The sequence below is a fragment of the Nematostella vectensis genome, chromosome 12, assembly GCF_932526225.1.
Source record: "Nematostella vectensis chromosome 12, jaNemVect1.1, whole genome shotgun sequence".
Classification (NCBI taxonomy): domain Eukaryota; kingdom Metazoa; phylum Cnidaria; class Anthozoa; order Actiniaria; family Edwardsiidae; genus Nematostella; species Nematostella vectensis.
In genome coordinates, this window is record NC_064045.1 from 15,387,085 (window position 1) to 15,407,335 (window position 20,251).

Sequence of the window (20,251 nt, forward strand, 5' to 3'; positions counted from 1 at the left end):
AACGGGATCTACCAAGGGCCATATTTGATACAATCCTGATGGCTGTATCAAAAACACCAACTAGTTTTGGCGTTTTGGTTGAATCAAAGAACCTTAAAATCACATTCAACCACAAGAAAAGGCTTGTACGTGACTTTGCTAAACTAGCAGGCATTGAAACAAGGGAAGTCAGGGATTTTCTCCAGAAAATTTTTAAAGGGAAGCAAGATGGCTGTAAAGCAGAGCTATTAGTTACAAATGAAAAGCCTGTTGTCATAAGCTATGACCCCAGACGTTTATATATAATAATTGCATGCCATTTTGGGTTTTGGAATGAGCTAGGATATGCTTTCCATGGCTAAATAACTTACAAAAATACACAAAAATATTTACATGTTGATTGATTGAAAAAATGAATTTATTATACAGTGTATAGTTTACAATAATAATGATAAAAAACATCTTTCAATGTTAAACATATTTGTGATAGCAGGCAGTCTTATCAAACTTTTACAATTTCATTATATTAATAAGTACTATTTCTACTGTACTTTGGAAATTGTCAAACATTTTATGATTGGAATATGATTTAGAGCTGATTGCCACTTTCAATAAACATATTCAAGTCAATAAATAGCATTGTTATTACTTTCTTTTTATCCAATCATTTCTCTGAGAAATATTTACGTAATGAATTGTTTCATATAACTTCTGTTATTTTTTTAAACTAAGAATATAATTAAAATTCTATACTGGAATAAAGAATTTCAAAATTGATAACAAATAAAATCACAATAAATTATTTTATTGCCTTACTTGTTATTGTATTATCGTAATTGTCTACCTATCTTTACAAATAGCTCTACTAATAGCTTAATTCGATTAAAATATTGGATTTCTGAATGCATTCTTGAATTTAATAATGAACCTGTTATAATATTATTTGTTTTGGGCCCCCTGTGGCCCCTTATTTATCTTATGGGCCCCCCCCGAGGATAGGGCTCCTCGTTGTCTTATGTTGTAGTTTTTTCACTCGGTAGATTTGATTTTGTAGAGCTTTATTGTAAAAGAAACAACCGAATTTTGAAGTAAACACCTTTTATTACATGGTGTTAGAAGTGGTTAACCACTGGAGAATATTAATTGTTAAAGAAAAGTCGACAAAACAAGGAAACGATGGCCGAAAGTGGGGAAATGTATCATCGAGCTCCGGGACCTTTGGTGTTGGATGCGAATGCATCAGAAAATTGGAGAAAGTTCCTAATGCAGTTCGAAATTTACTTGGTTGCAAAAGGAAAGGACGACAAGGGAGATAAGTTAAAAGTTAATTTGTTACTTAACTGTGCTGGACCGAGTGCAATTGAAGAGTATAGCCACTTTGTGTATACTGCAGGCGAGAGTAATGAATCTTATGGTGATGTGTGCCGAAAGTTCCATGAACTTTGTCGAGGAGCTAAGAATGTCATTTATGAGCGACTGCTCTTCAATCTTAGAAACCAAAAGGAGGGTGAACGAATTGACAACTTTGTTAGTGAGCTAAAACGGCTTTCATTAAACTGTGACTTTGGAGCACTTAGAGATTCATTGATACGAGACCGTATTGTGGGGGGAGTAACCAGCGATGAATTGCGAGGGGAGTTGTTGAAAAAGCCAGACCTTACCCTACAAACCGCGCATGATTACTGCAGAACTTATGAGGCGACTGAGCTGCAGAAGTATAAGTTTGTTCCACAGACAGTAGTCCCAAGTAAAACAGTGTCTGTGCAACCAGTCCAAGTTAAGAAAGAACAGCCGTCTTGTAAGTTCTGTGGATATCGCCATTCATTTGCACACCCAACACGATGCCCAGCCTTTAAAAGGAATTGCAAGATTTGTAGCAAAACAGGCCATTTTGCAAAGATGTGTAAAAACAAACAGAAAAAAGATCCAGAAGTGCATGTGGTGGAACAGGAGTATGACTCAAGTGACAGCAACGAAACCCACACATACTTTGGATCCATTGAAGTCGGAAGCGTGTTACAGAACCAGCAACCCAAAAAGAGCCTGATAAAAGTCATGATAGCAGGAAAAGAGGTCAAACTGAAAGCAGACACGGGTGCGGAGGCTACTGTCATCCCCTACAACTTGTACAAGAGCATCACCAACAAGCCGTTGAAACGTGTACACCAGCCTTTGAAGGGCTGGCTTGCGACTAAGCCCATCTACCCTAAAGGATGTGTCCGCCTTCCAACACAGTACAAAGATCGAAAGATAGATCTGTTATATCTTGTAGTTGATGGAGAGTTCACCCCACTACTAAGTTGTGAGGCTTGCCTTGATCTTGAAGTCCTACAGTTCATGGATCTCACATTGCTAGATTCACCATCAGCACAAACATCAAACATCGACTTGTCCAGAGAACAAAGCAAAAGTACCACAACCCTCACAAGTGACCCTGTTCTGAAAGATTACCTTGATTGCTTCAGTAACAAACCAGGAATGTTACCCAACAAAGTACACCTAGAGGTAGACTCTGCAGTAACTCCAGTTATACACGCACCCAGAAAGATCCCAGTATCCATGTTAGACCCAACTCAACAGAAGCTGAGAGAGATGGAAGAAGATGGGATCATTGTTAAAGAAGAAGAACATACCCCTTGGGTCTCTTCGATGTTAGTAATCGATAAACGAAAAGGCAAAGAAAAGAAAAGCCCACCAACCAAAGACAACATCAGAATATGTATAGACCCACGTGATCTCAATAGAGCCCTCAAGAGACCCCATTATCCGATGGCCACAGTGGAACAGGTTGCCAACAAACTCACCGGTGCTGAAATATTCTCAACGTTGGATGCATGCAGCGGTTTTTGGCAACTACCACCAGTAGACGAAGAAAGCTCGAAGCTCCTGACTTTCAATACCCCCTGGGGTCGATACAGATTCCTGCGGCTCCCATTCGGCATAAGTTCCGCGCCCGAGATTTACCAACGAGAGATGGACCGACTCTTCGCAGGAGTACCAGTAGAAATAATCGTTGACGACTTTTTGATACATGGTGGAAATCAATGTGAGCTAGATCACAAGATGATTGCAGTATTGAAGAGGAGCCGTGAGATAGGTCTAAAGTTCAATCCACGTAAAGCCAAACTTCGAGTTCCTGAAGTCAGCTACGTTGGACACCTATTTACTGCAGACGGTTTAAAGCCTGATCCTGAAAAGGTAAGAGCTATCAACGAGATGCCTGCCCCGACCGATAAAGATGGCATACTACGTTTCCTAGGAACTGTAAACTATCTGGATAAATTTATTGAACATAAAGCTGATCTCCAGGGCCCTATCTCGCAGCTAACAAGGAATGATACCGCATTCGTATGGGAGACACCTCAACAGCATGCATTTGACAAGCTCAAAGCAGTCATTACCTCAGCGCCAGTTTTAGCCTATTTTGACAACACCAAAGAGACAGTGCTTAATGTTGATGCAAGTGGCACGGGATTAGGTGCTGTGATTCTGCAGGACGAAAGACCTGTAGCATTTGGCTCAAAAACACTATCACCTGCTGAGACAAGGTATGCCAACATCGAGCGAGAGCTTCTGGCAATTGTCTGGGGAACTGAAAAGTTCCATACTTATGTTTATGGACGTCGTGTTGTAGTTGAAACCGACCACAAACCACTAGAAGCCATCTTCAAAAAGCCCTTGAATGAAGCACCACCGAGATTGCAGAGGATGTTGTTAAAGCTGACAAAGTATGACCTTGATGTTCGTTATGTGCCAGGAAAGAAACAATTCATCTCAGATTGCTTAAGCAGAGCCCCAGTTAGTGACACTAAACCAGTTAGTGAACCAGAAGAGATGATTGGAATCAACTTAATTGACAGTCTTGGTGTAGATTCAAGCACTTTGCAAAAATTCAAGGAAGCATCAAACTGCGATGTTACCTCTCAAGTGGTCATGGAATATGTCGTTAAAGGTTGGCCAGCAGAAAAACATCAACTTGATGAGCTAGCGAGAGAATACTGGAGTTTTAGAGAGGAACTTAGCGTAGAAGATGGTTTGTTATTCAAAGCAGACAGAATCATTGTCCCGAGATCGTTGAGGGCAGAGGTGCTAGAAGAAATTCATGGCGCACACATGGGTGAGAACAAAAGTCTCAGTTTTGCAAGAGAATATGTTTTCTGGCCCTCAATGACTGCACAGATCAAAGACAAGATTAGTTCCTGCTCCATATGTAATGCCTTCCGAAACCAACAGCCAAGAGAGACCCTACTACCACGTGAGGTTCCTGGATTGCCTTGGCAAGTGATCAGTACTGACATCTTTGAATATGCCGGACATTCCTATTTGCTTGTTACCGATTTGTATTCAAAGTACTTTGAGATTGAGTTGTTACGCCAAACCACTGCTAATTGTGTTATCAATAACTTAAAGAAGATTTTTGCAAGGTTTGGGATCCCGGTGGAAGTTCTGAGCGACAATGGCTCCCAGTACAGTAACACTAGAAACCTTTTTAATAGTTCACATGAGTTCAAAAAGTTTGCAGATGAGTGGGGTTTCCGTCACACCACAAGCTCTCCAGAGTATCCACAATCAAATGGAGCTGCCGAGAAAGCAGTTCAGACCGCAAAACGGATTTTAAAGAAAGCGGCTGCTGACAACAAAGATCCTTTTGAAGGATTACTCAAATACAGGAATACACCCTTTGATGACTTAGGTGTGTCTCCAGCTCAGCTGCTAATGAGTAGGAGAACACGTACCCAACTACCGACTCATCGACGTTTGCTACTGCCTCAGCCTGTTGACCCAAATCAAGTTGTGAAGACATTGAAACATCGTCAGAGTGTTTCAAAAAAGTATTATGATAGTCATAGTCATGATCTCCCTCCTTTACAAGTTGGAGATAAGGTGCGTATCCGTCCAAACCGGGAGGCTGAGTGGAGGAAAGCAGAAGTATTGCCCCGATCGTACTTATTAGGAGATGAGCGTGGGCGTGTCTTCAGGAGAAATCGACGACAAATCATTTCAACACCTAATGATCAATCGATGAGCACAAGTCCTTTTGTTATACCAGCCATTCCTCAACTACCACCAGAAAGTACCAACAACCCCACACAGTTAAGCAATAATGTGACAGCATCGCCTACACCACCAAAGTCTTCTGAGAGGCAACACGAGACGACACCGATGAGCACAGCATCTGGCAGGGTTATCAAAAAACCACAAAGACTTATTGAACATTGTTAAGAACATTTATTGAACACTTAACCTAACACTTTGTTGAGAAGGGAGATGTTATAATATTATTTGTTTTGGGCCCCCTGTGGCCCCTTATTTATCTTATGGGCCCCCCCCGAGGATAGGGCTCCTCGTTGTCTTATGTTGTAGTTTTTTCACTCGGTAGATTTGATTTTGTAGAGCTTTATTGTAAAAGAAACAACCGAATTTTGAAGTAAACACCTTTTATTACAGAACCCAATAATCAATGCTGTATTCAACCAAAATCTTGAAATTTTGCCCTGTGTGTTAACTGGAATGACAGAGTTGTGCAATAACTAGAATGCTTTTAATTACTGCATGGTATTTTCCAAAGGCAATTCCAATTTACCTATCTAATAAATTCACACAGTAACTAGGGGTATATTACATTTACATTGACAAGCCTGGGCTGTACTTCTTATTTACTACACTCTCATGGATTAGGGTCATTAGTTTGTCCCCACAGAAACAGCAATGAGTGTTTGCTGGGGAAGCTTTCAGCAGGCCACAGTAGCAATAAGCTGGATCATTGACTCTTTCTGGGATATAAACATCTTTGCTTTCTGTGTAAGAGCAGGGCTGATGGCCTTGCTCAGGCAGCCAGACTAGCATAATAAATTCATGCCTAAAGATTTCTTGCCACCTAGACTGGTATGTAGTGTTGTGACTTAACCTCTGCAATGCAATATGTTTTGCCTCCCTACCTTCCATTGTCACTGTTAGGAGTCCCTGCTGGTACTTTGAAAATACATCTCTAGCATGCACGGGAAGTACATGACCTAGAGTCCATATAGTTGGGTTGATGGTGTAGGGAAGAAACAATTTGTTTGCATGGCAATACTCAATGGCAGCAACTTCTAGCTTTGCAATATCTTGTTCATTGATATCAAGGCGGTTGAAAATAGAGCAGCAGTCCCTATTAACCTGATACCTATATAAACTAGTGCCAAGACAGTTTGTTTTTGCTTGGGAGTATCTTCCTCACTGCTTAGATACTTCAACAGTCGCATGAAGTTATGACAAAAAAGACGAGATTCTTTGCCTGTAAATCTATATTGTAGATCTCCTTTTTTGCCTTGGGTTTCATTATACCATTGCCTTACTCTTTTAGCTAGCCGTTTGGTCTTTACTTCATGTTGAAGTGCATTAATAACTCTAGCAAAACAACTGTCTGGTGGTATTTCTTCAAAGGTTTTATGAGATGGTAGTAAGCAGGTTTTTCCTAATGCTTCTTTTAAGACAGATCTAAAGAAGTACTGCCAGGCATTGTTTTTGAGATGGAGAGGCTCAACGTGTGCTTTGTCAATAAACTTGCCTAGCATGGGTTGAAATTCTTGGCGGCTCTTTTGTTTGGAAATGAAATCTGTAACTTTAGACCTTTTTGTCTGTTGACAGAGAGTTTGGTTTTCGAGCTTAGCTTTGAGTGCTTTAACTTTACTAGCCACTTCATTCCTTTGGTTGTAGCTCCACGGTTTCCATTTACATTCTTCGTCAGTACCAAATCTGCCTTGAAGGTTGCCACTATCAGCTGAGCTTACGTTAGCAAAGGATGAAAAGTAAGTAGCAGCATTTGAGAGCTCTCCAGCAAGCATTGCAAGCATTTTCATATCATTTGGGAGCTCAGCAAATTGAAATGACACATGAAAGCCATCTATTTCATACAATGTGCCTTCAATATCTGATATTTGCTTGTATATTGACAGCACATATTTTTTAACAAGGGAAGATGTTTCCTCACAGTTAGCCCCAAAAACTAAAAAGTTATCACTGCTAGAGGCTACTTTCTTTCCAGTGTTGAGGAAGCTCACTAAAAAGGAGCATGCAGTTTCAAATTTCCCAAATGGGCAGCCATCTCCCCCAAAGGCAACCTTAAAAGTCCCCTCTGTTTCTCCAAACCACTTAAGATTATCTGTACCAGATAGATAATGCTTAGCTAATCTTGGTAAGTATTCTCGTAAGTCTCGAAAGCATCCACGAGTAGTGCTATCTTCATTATCTAATGCAAAGACTTGCACTGACTGAACATTGCCTATATCAATAGCATTAATTTCTTTAACCAGAGTATTGTAAGTGAGTAGTTTTGGAATATCTAGACTACCCATATACTTAATGCTAGTTCTCCCACCCCTTTTCCTTTTACTACATGTCATTGAGGTGGCAAGCCTTACTGCCTGATACTTTCTCTTGCCCATTACTCCAGCACTATAGTATGCAGCAATACTTCTCAAAATATTGCGTGCTGAATTATGAAAAGTATGTTTTTCTTTTTTTTGAATTTGTTTAACTATATAACCTGCAAGCTCTTCGTCCTTTAGGACATAGTCCCCTAACTCACTGGTTTTGCACTTTCCTTGAAGAGTGTCAAAAAGCCCATCCAATGCTGGTTTGATGTTGCTGTTTGTTGCCCCATGGATTTTTGCTGCAGCTTCGATTGTATTGACTCTCCTCCTTCTAGACTCCCTAGGTGTTATCATAGGATTTTCCAATGAAGTTGGTGTCAACACTCGAAGTTGCCTCTGAAAAAAAAAAACATTTGTTTGTGACAAATAAAAATAAATAAAAGCTTTGGTAAGCTTGTTTTATTCATGAACTAAAATCCTCCTATTTAACACTGATGGTCAAAAATAATATACAAAAAAACATGTTTACCTTAGTACTTGGGGGTGTTTGAATTCCCGTGTTTGTGTTCTCGGCTGTTTGTCTCAGAACATGTCCCTGGAATTAAATAAATACAAAGGACTAATGACCCTGATCAAAATTTAGATTCTCATTACATACGAACAATAATGATGGGCTTGGTCTTATAAGATTTTCATATCTCATCAAAATCTAAACATTTGTCTAAAAAACAACAATGCGTGTAAGAAATCGATTCCAAAAAATAAAAACTGCAACAATAATACAATTATCAAAAGTCTGCTACAAATGGAAACCAGTGAAGACCAAATTAAAATTTCTTAACAGATTTATTTACGAGTGAGTTAGTTTTGGCATAAACACGCAACTGGCGGTCGCTCTGATTCGCTATAAATATTACCTTTTCCTTCAGTCTGCGGATCTTCTGCTGTTGGATCTTGACTTCCGAAAGTGCATGGACTTTTTCCTCGCATAATTCTTCAAGAACTGCCCTCTTCTTCTTCGCGTACGTGCCGATAGGAAAATTATTGTTGCGCTTCCGAGGCATTGTACGGGGATCACTAAGATACAGAGTGAACAGCAGCTGATTATGTATGAAGGGATTCAGATTTTCGAAAATTTCTCAATAAGGAGCGCAATTCTCAAAAATCCAAAACGACCCGATTCTTACCTGATAAATCTTCAATCTAGAACTCCTCATCTCGACTGTAAGTTAGGCTAAGCGAAAAAGCCTTTAGAACCCCAAAATGGGGAAATTATCATCAAAATTTGCGAGCTCTATCGTGTACTAAAAGCGCCTTTGATTCAAGAAGTGTTAATCAAGCGTATATAGTCATGTTTGGTATCATTGTAAAGTTTATTTTTCCCGCTTTCTGACTGTGAGCGTCTTTGATTTGCCCGCGTAAACCCAGAAGCCCCAGCGAGCCATTTATATACACGGTGGAGGTAGTTCCCAGTACTACGCGGATATCAATCGTTCCGGAAGCCATTTTCGACTTCAAGCGGAAGTCCGATATCCCGTGACAACTGACCCGGCGTGTGATTAAGTAGATTCTAACATAGAGCATAGTGCTCGATAGATTGATATACCTTTTTTTCCGAGTATACTGTTTTATTTTTCCTAATGTTACTTTTTGGAATTTACATTCGGAAAAAAAAATTATCGATTGTAACTTTTGGAGGTTACACTCGTAAAACAAATTCCCGAATGTAACCCTGAAGCTTTTCCCGAATGTAACCTCCATTCCGATGGTGACTTTGCTTATAGTTTACGATACCAATAGTATTAAAAGTAATTTTCATTACAATTCCCTTCAGCAATGCCACGTTAGTCTTTCGTTGCGGGCACTTGACTACTAACGCAGCGACCCGGGTTCGATTCCCGCTGATAACCTATTTTTTTTTTCTTTATTTTTTTTTTAAATATCGATACTTAATTATACTGTTCTTGGTGTGTCATGACATAAAAAGAAGGTATAGGGGCATTTTTATGTACTCTCAGCATCTTTGATGTGCTCATGCTTTGTTCAGGATCCTGTACATATTTTATGCACACAAGAACTAACTAGATTCCTTGGATAACTTGATTAAGTAGATTCTAACATAGAGCATAGTGCTCGATAGATTGATATACCTTTTTTTCCGAGTATACTGTTTTATTTTTCCTAATGTTACTTTTTGGAATTTACATTCGGAAAAAAAATTATCGATTGTAACTTTTGGAGGTTACACTCGTAAAACAAATTCCCGAATGTAACCCTGAAGCTTTTCCCGAATGTAACCTCCATTCCGATGGTGACTTTGCTTATAGTTTACGATACCAATAGTATTAAAAGTAATTTTCATTACAATTCCCTTCAGCAATGCCACGTTAGTCTTTCGTTGCGGGCACTTGACTACTAACGCAGCGACCCGGGTTCGATTCCCGCTGATAGCCTATTTTTTTTTCTTTATTTTTTTTTTAAATATCGATACTTAATTATACTGTTCTTGGTGTGTCATGACATAAAAAGAAGGTATAGGGACATTTTTATGTACTCTCAGCATCTTTGATGTGCTCATGCTTTGTTCAGGATCCTGTACATATTTTATGCACACAAGAACTAACTAGATTCCTTGGATAACTTGATTAAGTAGATTCTAACATAGAGCATAGCGCTCGATAGATTGATATACCTTTTTTTCCGAGTATACTGTTTTATTTTCCTAATGTTACTTTTTGGAATTTACATTCTGAAAAAAAATTATCGATTGTAACCTTTTGGAGGTTACACTCGTAAAACAAATTCCCGAATGTAACCCTGAAGCTTTTCCCGAATGTAACCTCCAGTCCGATGGTGACTTTGCTTGGGATAGTTTACGATACCAATAGTATTAAAAGTAATTTTCATTACAATTCCCTTCAGCAATGCCACGTTAGTCTTTCGTTGCGGGCACTTGACTACTAACACAGCTACCCGGGTTCGATTCACGCTGATAGCCTATTTTTTTTTTCTTTATTTTTTTTAAATATCGATATTTAATTATACTGTTCTTGGTGTGTCATGACATAAAAAGAAGGTATAGGGACATTTTTATGTACTCTCAGCATCTTTGATGTGCTCATGCTTTGTTCAGGATCCTGTACATATTTTATGCACACAAGAACTAACTAGATTCCTTGGATAACTTGATTAAGTAGATTCTAACATAGAGCATAGCGCTCGATAGATTGATATACCTTTTTTTCCGAGTATACTGTTTTATTTTCCTAATGTTACTTTTTGGAATTTACATTCTGAAAAAAAATTATCGATTGTAACCTTTTGGAGGTTACACTCGTAAAACAAATTCCCGAATGTAACCCTGAAGCTTTTCCCGAATGTAACCTCCAGTCCGATGGTGACTTTGCTTGGGATAGTTTACGATACCAATAGTATTAAAAGTAATTTTCATTACAATTCCCTTCAGCAATGCCACGTTAGTCTTTCGTTGCGGGCACTTGACTACTAACACAGCTACCCGGGTTCGATTCACGCTGATAGCCTATTTTTTTTTCTTTATTTTTTTTAAATATCGATATTTAATTATACTGTTCTTGGTGTGTCATGACATAAAAAGAAGGTATAGGGACATTTTTATGTACTCTCAGCATCTTTGATGTGCTCATGCTTTGTTCAGGATCCTGTACATATTTTATGCACACAAGAACTAACTAGATTCCTTGGATAACTTGATTAAGTAGATTCTAACATAGAGCATAGCGCTCGATAGATTGATATACCTTTTTTTTCCGAGTATACTGTTTTATTTTTCTAATGTTACTTTTTGGAATTTACATTCGGAAAAAAAATTATCGATTGTAACCTTTTGGAGGTTACACTCGTAAAACAAAGTCCCGAATGTAACCCTGAAGCTTTTCCCGAATGTAACTTCCAGTCCGATGGTGACTTTGCTTGGGATAGTTTACGATACCAATAGTATTAAAAGTAATTTTTATTACAATTCCCTTCAACAATGCCACGTTAGCCTTTCGTTGCGGGCACTTGACTACTAACGCAGCGACCCAGGTTCGATTCCCGCTGATAGCCTATTTTTTCTTTATTTTTTTTTTTAAATATCGATACTTATTTATACTGTTCTTGGTGTGTCATGACATAAAAAGAAGGTATAGGGACATTTTTATGTACTCTCAGCATCTTTGATGTGCTCATGCTTTGTTCAGGATCCTGTACATATTTTATGCACACAAGAACTAACTAGATTCCTTGGATAACTTGATTAAGTAGATTCTAACATAGAGCATAGCGCTCGATAGATTGATATACCTTTTTTTCCGAGTATACTGTTTTATTTTCCTAATGTTACTTTTTGGAATTTACATTCTGAAAAAAAATTATCGATTGTAACCTTTTGGAGGTTACACTCGTAAAACAAATTCCCGAATGTAACCCTAAAGCTTTTCCCGAATGTAACCTCCAGTCCGATGGTGACTTTGCTTGGGATAGTTTACGATACCAATAGTATTAAAAGTAATTTTCATTACAATTCCCTTCAACAATGCCACGTTAGTCTTTCGTTGCGGGCACTTGACTACTAACGCAGCGACCCGGGTTCGATTCCCGCTGATAGCCTATTTTTTTTCTTTATTTTATTTTAAATATCGATACTTAATTATACTGTTCTTGGTGTGTCATGACATAAAAAGAAGGTATAGGGACATTTTTATGTACTCTCAGCATCTTTGATGTGCTCATGCTTTGTTCAGGATCCTGTACATATTTTATGCACACAAGAACTAAATAGATTCCTTGGATAACTTGATTAAGTAGATTCTAACATAGAGCATAGCGCTCGATAGATTGATATACCTTTTTTTCCGAGTATACTGTTTTATTTTTCTAATGTTACTTTTTGGAATTTACATTCGGAAAAAAAATTATCGATTGTAACCTTTTGGAGGTTACACTCGTAAAACAAAGTCCCGAATGTAACCCTGAAGCTTTTCCCGAATGTAACTTCCAGTCCGATGGTGACTTTGCTTGGGATAGTTTACGATACCAATAGTATTAAAAGTAATTTTCATTAAAATTCCCTTTAACAATGCCACGTTAGCCTTTCGTTGCGGGCACTTGACTACTAACGCAGCGACCCAGGTTCGATTCCCGCTGATAGCCTATTTTTCTTTCTTTCTTTTTTTTTTTTTTTAAATATCGATATTTAATTATACTGTTCTTGGTGTGTCATGACATAAAAAGAAGGTATAGGGACATTTTTATGTACTCTCAGCATCTTTGATGTGCTCATGCTTTGTTCAGGATCCTGTACATATTTTATGCACACAAGAACTAACTAGATTCCTTGGATAACTTGATTAAGTAGATTCTAACATAGAGCATAGCGCTCGATAGATTGATATACCTTTTTTTCCGAGTATACTGTTTTATTTTTCTAATGTTACTTTTTTGAATTTACATTCGGAAAAAAAATTATCGATTGTAACCTTTTGGACGTTACACTCGTAAAACAAAGTCCCGAATGTAACCCTGAAGCTTTTCCCGAATGTAACTTCCAGTCCGATGGTGACTTTGCTTGGGATAGTTTACGATACCAATAGTATTAAAAGTAATTTTTATTACAATTCCCTTCAACAATGCCACGTTAGCCTTTCGTTGCGGGCACTTGACTACTAACGCAGCGACCCAGGTTCGATTCCCGCTGATAGCCTATTTTTTTTTCTTTATTTTTTTTTTTAAATATCGATACTTATTTATACTGTTCTTGGTGTGTCATGACATAAAAAAAAGATATAGGGACATTTTTATGTACTCTCAGCATCTTTGATGTGCTCATGCTTTGTTCAGGATCCTGTACATATTTTATGCACACAAGAACTAACTAGATTCCTTGGATAACTTGATTAAGTAGATTCTAACATAGAGCATAGCGCTCGATAGATTGATATACCTTTTTTTCCGAGTATACTGTTTTATTTTCCTAATGTTACTTTTTGGAATTTACATTCTGAAAAAAAATTATCGATTGTAACCTTTTGGAGGTTACACTCGTAAAACAAATTCCCGAATGTAACCCTAAAGCTTTTCCCGAATGTAACCTCCAGTCCGATGGTGACTTTGCTTGGGATAGTTTACGATACCAATAGTATTAAAAGTAATTTTCATTACAATTCCCTTCAACAATGCCACGTTAGTCTTTCGTTGCGGGCACTTGACTACTAACGCAGCGACCCGGGTTCGATTCCCGCTGATAGCCTATTTTTTTTCTTTATTTTATTTTAAATATCGATACTTAATTATACTGTTCTTGGTGTGTCATGACATAAAAAGAAGGTATAGGGACATTTTTATGTACTCTCAGCATCTTTGATGTGCTCATGCTTTGTTCAGGATCCTGTACATATTTTATGCACACAAGAACTAACTAGATTCCTTGGATAACTTGATTAAGTAGATTCTAACATAGAGCATAGCGCTCGATAGATTGATATACCTTTTTTTCCGAGTATACTGTTTTATTTTTCTAATGTTACTTTTTGGAATCTACATTCGGAAAAAAAATTATCGATTGTAACCTTTTGGAGGTTACACTCGTAAAACAAAGTCCCGAATGTAACCCTGAAGCTTTTCCCGAATGTAACTTTCAGTCCGATGGTGACTTTGCTTGGGATAGTTTACGATACCAATAGTATTAAAAGTAATTTTCATTACAATTCCCTTTAACAATGCCACGTTAGCCTTTCGTTGCGGGCACTTGACTACTAACGCAGCGACCCAGGTTCGATTCCCGCTGATAGCCTATTTTTCTTTCTTTCTTTTTTTTTTTTTTAAATATCGATACTTATTTATACTGTTCTTGGTGTGTCATGACATAAAAAGAAGGTATAGGGACATTTTTATGTACTCTCAGCATCTTTGATGTGCTCATGCTTTGTTCAGGATCCTGTACATATTTTATGCACACAAGAACTAACTAGATTCCTTGGATAACTTGATTAAGTAGATTCTAACATAGAGCATAGCGCTCGATAGATTGATATACCTTTTTTTCCGAGTATACTGTTTTATTTTCCTAATGTTACTTTTTGGAATTTACATTCTGAAAAAAAATTATCGATTGTAACCTTTTGGAGGTTACACTCGTAAAACAAATTCCCGAATGTAACCCTGAAGCTTTTCCCGAATGTAACCTCCAGTCCGATGGTGACTTTGCTTGGGATAGTTTACGATACCAATAGTATTAAAAGTAATTTTCATTACAATTCCCTTCAGCAATGCCACGTTAGTCTTTCGTTGCGGGCACTTGACTACTAACGCAGCGACCCGGGTTCGATTCCCGCTGATAGCCTATTTTTTTTTCTTTCTTTTTTTTATTAAATATCGATACTTATTTATACTGTTCTTGGTGTGTCATGACATAAAAAGAAGGTATAGGGGCATTTTTATGTACTCTCAGCATCTTTGATGTGCTCATGCTTTGTTCAGGATCCTGTACATATTTTATGCACACAAGAACTAACTAGATTCCTTGGATAACTTGATTAAGTAGATTCTAACATAGAGCATAGTGCTCGATAGATTGATATACCTTTTTTTCCGAGTATACTGTTTTATTTTTCCTAATGTTACTTTTTGGAATTTACATTCGGAAAAAAAATTATCGATTGTAACTTTTGGAGGTTACACTCGTAAAACAAATTCCCGAATGTAACCCTGAAGCTTTTCCCGAATGTAACCTCCATTCCGATGGTGACTTTGCTTATAGTTTACGATACCAATAGTATTAAAAGTAATTTTCATTACAATTCCCTTCAGCAATGCCACGTTAGTCTTTCGTTGCGGGCACTTGACTACTAACGCAGCGACCCGGGTTCGATTCCCGCTGATAGCCTATTTTTTTTTTCTTTATTTTTTTTTTAAATATCGATACTTAATTATACTGTTCTTGGTGTGTCATGACATAAAAAGAAGGTATAGGGACATTTTTATGTACTCTCAGCATCTTTGATGTGCTCATGCTTTGTTCAGGATCCTGTACATATTTTATGCACACAAGAACTAACTAGATTCCTTGGATAACTTGATTAAGTAGATTCTAACATAGAGCATAGCGCTCGATAGATTGATATACCTTTTTTTCCGAGTATACTGTTTTATTTTCCTAATGTTACTTTTTGGAATTTACATTCTGAAAAAAATTATCGATTGTAACCTTTTGGAGGTTACACTCGTAAAACAAATTCCCGAATGTAACCCTGAAGCTTTTCCCGAATGTAACCTCCAGTCCGATGGTGACTTTGCTTGGGATAGTTTACGATACCAATAGTATTAAAAGCAATTTTCATTACAATTCCCTTCAGCAATGCCACGTTAGTCTTTCGTTGCGGGCACTTGACTACTAACGCAGCGACCCGGGTTCGATTCCCGCTGATAGCCTATTTTTTTTTTCTTTATTTTTTTTTAAATATCGATACTTAATTATACTGTTCTTGGTGTGTCATGACATAAAAAGAAGGTATAGGGACATTTTTATGTACTCTCAGCATCTTTGATGTGCTCATGCTTTGTTCAGGATCCTGTACATATTTTATGCACACAAGAACTAACTAGATTCCTTGGATAACTTGATTAAGTAGATTCTAACATAGAGCATAGCGCTCGATAGATTGATATACCTTTTTTTCCGAGTATACTGTTTTATTTTTCTAATGTTACTTTTTTGAATTTACATTCGGAAAAAAAATTATCGATTGTAACCTTTTGGAGGTTACACTCGTAAAACAAAGTCCCGAATGTAACCCTGAAGCTTTTCCCGAATGTAACTTCCAGTCCGATGGTGACTTTGCTTGGGATAGTTTACGATACCAATAGTATTAAAAGTAATTTTCATTACAATTCCCTTCAACAATGCCACGTTAGCCTTTCATTGCGGGCACTTGACTACTAACGCAGCGACCCAGGTTCGATTCCCGCTGATAGCCTATTTTTCTTTCTTTCTTTTTTTTTTTTTTTAAATATCGATATTTAATTATACTGTTCTTGGTGTGTCATGACATAAAAAGAAGGTATAGGGACATTTTTATGTACTCTCAGCATCTTTGATGTGCTCATGCTTTGTTCAGGATCCTGTACATATTTTATGCACACAAGAACTAACTAGATTCCTTGGATAACTTGATTAAGTAGATTCTAACATAGAGCATAGCGCTCGATAGATTGATATACCTTTTTTTCCGAGTATACTGTTTTATTTTTCTAATGTTACTTTTTTGAATTTACATTCGGAAAAAAAATTATCGATTGTAACCTTTTGGAGGTTACACTCGTAAAACAAAGTCCCGAATGTAACCCTGAAGCTTTTCCCGAATGTAACTTCCAGTCCGATGGTGACTTTGCTTGGGATAGTTTACGATACCAATAGTATTAAAAGTAATTTTTATTACAATTCCCTTCAACAATGCCACGTTAGCCTTTCGTTGCGGGCACTTGACTACTAACGCAGCGACCCAGGTTCGATTCCCGCTGATAGCCTATTTTTTTTTCTTTATTTTTTTTTTTAAATATCGATACTTATTTATACTGTTCTTGGTGTGTCATGACATAAAAAGATGGTATAGGGACATTTTTATGTACTCTCAGCATCTTTGATGTGCTCATGCTTTGTTCAGGATCCTGTACATATTTTATGCACACAAGAACTAACTAGATTCCTTGGATAACTTGATTAAGTAGATTCTAACATAGAGCATAGCGCTCGATAGATTGATATACCTTTTTTTCCGAGTATACTGTTTTATTTTCCTAATGTTACTTTTTGGAATTTACATTCTGAAAAAAAATTATCGATTGTAACCTTTTGGAGGTTACACTCGTAAAACAAATTCCCGAATGTAACCCTAAAGCTTTTCCCGAATGTAACCTCCAGTCCGATGGTGACTTTGCTTGGGATAGTTTACGATACCAATAGTATTAAAAGTAATTTTCATTACAATTCCCTTCAACAATGCCACGTTAGTCTTTCGTTGCGGGCACTTGACTACTAACGCAGCGACCCGGGTTCGATTCCCGCTGATAGCCTATTTTTTTTCTTTATTTTATTTTAAATATCGATACTTAATTATACTGTTCTTGGTGTGTCATGACATAAAAAGAAGGTATAGGGACATTTTTATGTACTCTCAGCATCTTTGATGTGCTCATGCTTTGTTCAGGATCCTGTACATATTTTATGCACACAAGAACTAACTAGATTCCTTGGATAACTTGATTAAGTAGATTCTAACATAGAGCATAGCGCTCGATAGATTGATATACCTTTTTTTCCGAGTATACTGTTTTATTTTTCTAATGTTACTTTTTGGAATCTACATTCGGAAAAAAAATTATCGATTGTAACCTTTTGGAGGTTACACTCGTAAAACAAAGTCCCGAATGTAACCCTGAAGCTTTTCCCGAATGTAACTTCCAGTCCGATGGTGACTTTGCTTGGGATAGTTTACGATACCAATAGTATTAAAAGTAATTTTCATTACAATTCCCTTTAACAATGCCACGTTAGCCTTTCGTTGCGGGCACTTGACTACTAACGCAGCGACCCAGGTTCGATTCCCGCTGATAGCCTATTTTTCTTTCTTTCTTTTTTTTTTTTTTAAATATCGATACTTATTTATACTGTTCTTGGTGTTTCATGACATAAAAAGAAGGTATAGGGACATTTTTATGTACTCTCAGCATCTTTGATGTGCTCATGCTTTGTTCAGGATCCTGTACATATTTTATGCACACAAGAACTAACTAGATTCCTTGGATAACTTGATTAAGTAGATTCTAACATAGAGCATAGCGCTCGATAGATTGATATACCTTTTTTTCCGAGTATACTGTTTTATTTTCCTAATGTTACTTTTTGGAATTTACATTCTGAAAAAAAATTATCGATTGTAACCTTTTGGAGGTTACACTCGTAAAACAAATTCCCGAATGTAACCCTGAAGCTTTTCCCGAATGTAACCTCCAGTCCGATGGTGACTTTGCTTGGGATAGTTTACGATACCAATAGTATTAAAAGTAATTTTCATTACAATTCCCTTCAGTAATGCCACGTTAGTCTTTCGTTGCGGGCACTTGACTACTAACGCAGCGACCCGGGTTCGATTCCCGCTGATAGCCTATTTTTTTTTTCTTTATTTTTTTTTTAAATATCGATACTTAATTATACTGTTCTTGGTGTGTCATGACATAAAAAGAAGGTATAGGGGCATTTTTATGTACTCTCAGCATCTTTGATGTGCTAATGCTTTGTTCAGGATCCTGTACATATTTTATGCACACAAGAACTAACTAGATTCCTTGGATAACTTGATTAAGTAGATTCTAACATAGAGCATAGTGCTCGATAGATTGATATACCTTTTTTTCCGAGTATACTGTTTTATTTTTCCTAATGTTACTTTTTGGAATTTACATTCGGAAAAAAAATTATCGATTGTAACTTTTGGAGGTTACACTCGTAAAACAAATTCCCGAATGTAACCCTGAAGCTTTTCCCGAATGTAACCTCCATTCCGATGGTGACTTTGCTTATAGTTTACGATACCAATAGTATTAAAAGTAATTTTCATTACAATTCCCTTCAGCAATGCCACGTTAGTCTTTCGTTGCGGGCACTTGACTACTAACGCAGCGACCCGGGTTCGATTCCCGCTGATAGCCTATTTTTTTTTTCTTTATTTTTTTTTTAAATATCGATACTTAATTATACTGTTCTTGGTGTGTCATGACATAAAAAGAAGGTATAGGGACATTTTTATGTACTCTCAGCATCTTTGATGTGCTCATGCTTTGTTCAGGATCCTGTACATATTTTATGCACACAAGAACTAACTAGATTCCTTGGATAACTTGATTAAGTAGATTCTAACATAGAGCATAGCGCTCGATAGATTGATATACCTTTTTTTCCGAGTATACTGTTTTATTTTCCTAATGTTACTTTTTGGAATTTACATTCTGAAAAAAATTATCGATTGTAACCTTTTGGAGGTTACACTCGTAAAACAAATTCCCGAATGTAACCCTGAAGCTTTTCCCGAATGTAACCTCCAGTCCGATGGTGACTTTGCTTGGGATAGTTTACGATACCAATAGTATTAAAAGCAATTTTCATTACAATTCCCTTCAGCAATGCCACGTTAGTCTTTCGTTGCGGGCACTTGACTACTAACGCAGCGACCCGGGTTCGATTCCCGCTGATAGCCTATTTTTTTTTTCTTTATTTTTTTTTAAATATCGATACTTAATTATACTGTTCTTGGTGTGTCATGACATAAAAAGAAGGTATAGGGACATTTTTATGTACTCTCAGCATCTTTGATGTGCTCATGCTTTGTTCAGGATCCTGTACATATTTTATGCACACAAGAACTAACTAGATTCCTTGGATAACTTGATTAAGTAGATTCTAACATAGAGCATAGCGCTCGATAGATTGATATACCTTTTTTTCCGAGTATACTGTTTTATTTTTCTAATGTTACTTTTTTGAATTTACATTCGGAAAAAAAATTATCGATTGTAACCTTTTGGAGGTTACACTCGTAAAACAAAGTCCCGAATGTAACCCTGAAGCTTTTCCCGAATGTAACTTCCAGTCCGATGGTGACTTTGCTTGGGATAGTTTACGATACCAATAGTATTAAAAGTAATTTTTATTACAATTCCCTTCAACAATGCCACGTTAGCCTTTCATTGCGGGCACTTGACTACTAACGCAGCGACCCAGGTTCGATTCCCGCTGATAGCCTATTTTTTTTTCTTTATTTTTTTTTAAATATCGATACTTATTTATACTGTTCTTGGTGTGTCATGACATAAAAAGAAGGTATAGGGACATTTTTATGTACTCT

General features: G+C 37.2%; 1 protein-coding gene and 1 pseudogene across 1 annotated transcript; one reads left to right on the forward strand and one right to left on the reverse strand.

Moving 5' to 3' along the window:
• Positions 1 to 379: 379 nt before the first annotated feature.
• Positions 380 to 8,448, reverse strand: LOC116610260 (annotated as a pseudogene).
• Positions 1,156 to 5,202, forward strand: LOC125557128 (uncharacterized protein K02A2.6-like). The gene has a single exon (XM_048719442.1). It carries the CDS (start codon positions 1,156 to 1,158, stop codon positions 5,200 to 5,202), a length of 4,047 nt encoding a protein of 1,348 aa, XP_048575399.1.
• Positions 8,449 to 20,251: the final 11,803 nt, after the last annotated feature.